The 4,643-nt window shown below is 37.4% G+C and overlaps 1 protein-coding gene across 1 annotated transcript in view; it reads left to right on the top strand.

Annotated features, from left to right (window-relative positions):
* Positions 1-3,493: 3,493 nt before the first annotated feature.
* The window catches only part of LOC106882828 (inter-alpha-trypsin inhibitor heavy chain H3), a 76,598-nt gene continuing 75,448 nt past the window's right edge, over positions 3,494-4,643 (top strand). Inside the window, exon 1 of the mRNA XM_052973454.1 lies at positions 3,494-3,572. Coding sequence (XP_052829414.1) covers positions 3,494-3,572 — 79 coding nt within the window. The remainder of the gene's footprint in view (positions 3,573-4,643) is intronic.

Below are 4,643 nucleotides of genomic sequence, written 5' to 3'. Positions count from 1 at the left end.
AAACAATCAAATTAGCTGCTGCTAACTACTTAGAAAGCACAAGAGTGAAAAAGGGAGACAGAGACAAGCAGAAAAAAGAAAAATGTCCCTTGCATTTAAAAACTATAGAAATGTTTTTTTTTAATTGCATTTAATTTTTCCACAATTTAATTGTTTTTCAAGCTTTACTCTAAGTTGAAAAAGTCGCAATGACTAAAACCGGTACAAAAATGTTCTTCATGATAAAATTATTTTAGCATTTTCTACCTTGTCTTATTTCCCACATGCATGCATGCATGCATGCATGCATGCATACATACATACATACATACATGATCATATGGTGCTTTGAGAAAAGGTGGCTGAGAGAGAATGAGTGAGGGAATGAGAGAGACAGAGATGGAGAAGAAAAAAGTGACGAATTCTATAACGTATATACTGCAACAATTTTATGCGTCTTCTCCATCGGAACATTTATATCGTTGTATAGAAGTAGGCGTTCTGGTAATGTTTGCTGCTGTTAAAGAATGAGTTTTCCTTCATCTCAACTCTAATCCTTGAAAGGAAGAACATCATCTTACCATTGCTGAGATGAATTCACAAATACAAAAGAAAGATGCCTCAATTCAGCTTCAGCACAATGGAAAACGTTAACTTTGAAATTATGTTCTTGGATGTGATAGAATTATCTTAATTAACTTTATCACAGCTCACTATTTGCAACAAATTATTTTATATCCGATTTGAATGAAAAAGTAATCAGAAAATTAAAGTGTGTATTTGAATAAGAAAGTTATAAGGAAATTAATGTGCGTGAGTGTGTGTGACTGTCTGTATATATTGGTTTTGAAAGTGCGGTAGGTAAACAATAGAATTTCTATAGCTTCGACTTATTAAGTCTGTCTGAAAGTCAGATTGAAACGATACTGACATATTTGAATGAATATGGCTGGTAGTTTCGCAAGCAGTGGGATTACAGGTAAGTACGAATGTAGAATGTAGGAAGCGATAAATATATTGACAGACACATACATACGCTCATACTTTACACACACACACACACACATGTATATATTTGTTTTTATTTACACATATATATATATAAATGACAAAACCGAATATACACGTACAGTGATACACTAGTCAACAGATTGAATTGCTACAACATAAGTTGGAAATTTGTTCCTGGTAACTGTATTTCAAATTCCAGAGGAATAAGTTTTGCTCCCCTTCCCAGGCATGAATCAGTCGAGCACTGGTAACTGATTCCGCTTCTCGTATAAATATGTATGAGAGCGCCTGTGCACATAACACACACACAAACACACACACACACACACACACACACACATATATATATATATATATATATATATATATATATATATATATATAATTTGAGTGAATGGGGTGGAGAAAATCCAGGTTACATATGTTTCATAGCTATCAGAACCTCGGAAGTAGTAATTATCCAAACAAGAGAGCCCTCCTGCGAGTCAACATGGGAGCCCTTGACGACACTGTTAAATTCTCTAGATTATGATATCTTTGGCCCAACAAGTATATGCATTGATACATAACACACATGCACACATGTCATATGTGTGTAATCTTCTGCACACGAATACATACATATACACACACAGGCTTCCGTACATTGGCGGCGAGCTGGCAGAAACGTTAGCACGCCGGGCGAAATGCTTAACGGTATTTCGTCTGCCGCTACGTTCTGAGTTCAAATTCCGCCGAGGTCGACTTTGCCTTTCATCCTTTCGGGGTCGATTAAATAAGTACCAGTTACGCACTGAGGTCGGTATTATCGACTTAATCCGTTTGTCTGTCCCTGTTTGTCCCCTCTGTGTGTAGCCCCTTGTGGGTAGTAAAGAAATAACACACAGGCTTCCGTACATTTTCCGTATATAAGTAGGATAAACAAGGGACGAAGTTTAACAACCGAGTATATATTACGCAAGACACGTAGGCATCTCGAGATAGATCTATTCTTTCACTAGTCATAACACGATTTCCTTTTTCAGTCAGATTTGAAGAATCACTGGGCGTTATAACAAGACATGTGTAGTTGTTTTGCTGCCATCAACAAAACGAGATCATGAAACTAATCAAACTACATTGACAGTGTTCCTAGAATTTTTTTTCAATAGAACAGGCGTTACTTCAAAAGAATTCTGTTGTGTATTGAATGAATGAAGCGTAAGAGAAAACGTGTCTGTTATAAAGAGGCGCAAAAAGAGTAAATATGTGGTATGTTTTCATGAAAGTAACTGCTTAATGAATACTTATCTATAGTTTAAGAAATTTACAAACACACGCCCTCGAATACGCACGTCTCTTTGTTTGTGTAATTATATATGTGTGTGTGTGTGTGTTGGTTAAGATTCTTAGCTTTCACCCAAGCAGCCTTGGTTCGATTCTGAGCGTAGAAACATCTATATATTACAGACGCAGACGTGACTGCATGATTAAGATTTTCAAAGTACATGATCACAGGTTTAGTTCCTCTGCGGCAACTTGAACAATCAAATCCATAGACGGAAAATGTACGGAAGCCTGTCGTGTATATAAATGTGTATGCAGGTGTGTGTGTTTGTCGTTTTGGTTGCCTCAGACCACCAGCACCACTTGACAACCGATGCTGGTTTGTTTGCGTCCATGTCAAGCAGCAGTTCGTTAAAAGAAGCCAATAGAATATATCAGTATCAAACTTAAAAACTAAGTCCTGGAGCCGATTGGCTCCACTAAAACCTTTAAAGCAGTGCTCCAGCATAGCTACAGTCCAATGGCTGAAACAAGTAAAAAATAAAAGATACGATATATATATACACACATATATATGTGTGTGTGTGTGTGTGGTGTGTGTGTGTGTGTGTGTGTGTGTGTGTATTAAGCATATACAGAAAGTGGACTTTTGAAACAGCACGTGAACAATCTGACGGAGCATGCTTGCTACGTGAAGGGCCTTGACTCTCAATCGTATAATCCTTTCTCCTATAGGTACAAGGCCTGAAATTTTGATGGAGGCGGCTAGTCGATTACATCGAACATCAGTGCGTAACTGGTACTCATTTCATCGACCCCGAAAGGATGAAAGGCAAAGTCGGCCTGGGCGGAATTTGAACTCAGAACATAAAGACGGATGAAATGCCGCTAAGCATTTTGCCCGGTGTGCTAACGATTCTGCTAGCTCATCGCATTCTTTCAATCTGATAATAGCCACATAATATTCCATCATTTAATCTCAGGAATAATCTATAAACGTATGATTTATGCGCTTGATGATTTCTCAAACGTTGATCACCATACTTATATCTAATTCTGATTTAAACAGGGGAGGGTGGAATTACGTACCCTTTTCTAATGTTACGAGCACAGTTGGGGTGGGGGAGACATTGCTGGATTCATACACTATGTTACGAGGAGTATCGGTGGTTTAGGACAAAAAGGACACCCATTGAAGATGATCTCAGATCTTGGATGATCTTCCAAATAACGGATTATGATCGCATTACGAATGTACATTGTGATGAACCTGAATATCCGTGAACGCTTTAAACAGATCGACATCTGCGAAAGTGGTACGAAGCCAACGCCGGGCGGTCTTCGAAATAACTTGCCAACCAACTCCCTAGAAAGAAGGAAAGAAAGAAGGATGGGATGGAGAGAGAAAAAAAGAAAAGCCTGATATGTGTATGTGTGCATCTATGTATGCATGTTTATGTGTATATATGTATACCTGTGTATGTATGCTTCTATGTATAAGTAACATTTTCTTGTGAAGCAAAACAACATTCTTTACTTAGCTGTTGTAAAACAAGTGTTTGGGAGAAAATATTACTATGTCAACTTGCAAGTGAAGTCTACAATTGGAATGTTAACAAATGTTACATACGTTTTATACTATGAAATCTTCAGGAGTACGTGTCATTCTTGAACTTGCATAAATTCAATTTTGCGCATAGAAGAAACTATATAACACGTTAAAAGTCTGATATACGAGTAGATGTTTTATGTAATTGATCTGTGAGAGAGATACGAAGTTAGAAACTACGGCTTTTATTGATATCTGGATGAGTATCAGTTGAGTGGTAAATATTTTTTAGATGAGTGATGTGTGTGTTTATGAACGAAACACCGAAGCTCCACGCGGCTCCGGCAGGAAGTAATGGCGAACTTCTGCTGACTCTTTCGCCACAACTTTCTTTGTCAGTCGTCATGTTCTGAGTTCAAATTCCGCCGAGGTCGACTTCGCCTTTCATCCTTTCGGTGTCGATAAATTAAGTACCAGTTGCGTACTGGAGTCGATCTAATCGACTGGCCCCCTCCCCAAAAATTTCGGGCCTTGTGCTTAGAGTAGAAAAGAAAAAAATATTTTTAGATGAGAGACGAAGAGTAGGCTGGCGGAAATCTACAGTGCTTGTAACACGGATAAGTAAGTTATAGCTTTGAAATGCAATACTTTACATACTTTACATCGACTATATCTACAGATGTACGAGGAAAGTGATATATAAGTATGTGTGTGTATGTTAATGTGTACCTTTATATATGTTTACACACACACACGCACAAATACATATATGTTTATATATATATATATATATATATATATGAGAGAGAAACACACACACACACATATATATATATAT

The sequence above is a fragment of the Octopus bimaculoides genome, chromosome 15 (assembly GCF_001194135.2).
Source record: "Octopus bimaculoides isolate UCB-OBI-ISO-001 chromosome 15, ASM119413v2, whole genome shotgun sequence".
NCBI lineage: Eukaryota > Metazoa > Mollusca > Cephalopoda > Octopoda > Octopodidae > Octopus > Octopus bimaculoides.
This window is presented reverse-complemented; position numbering and strand designations above follow the sequence as displayed.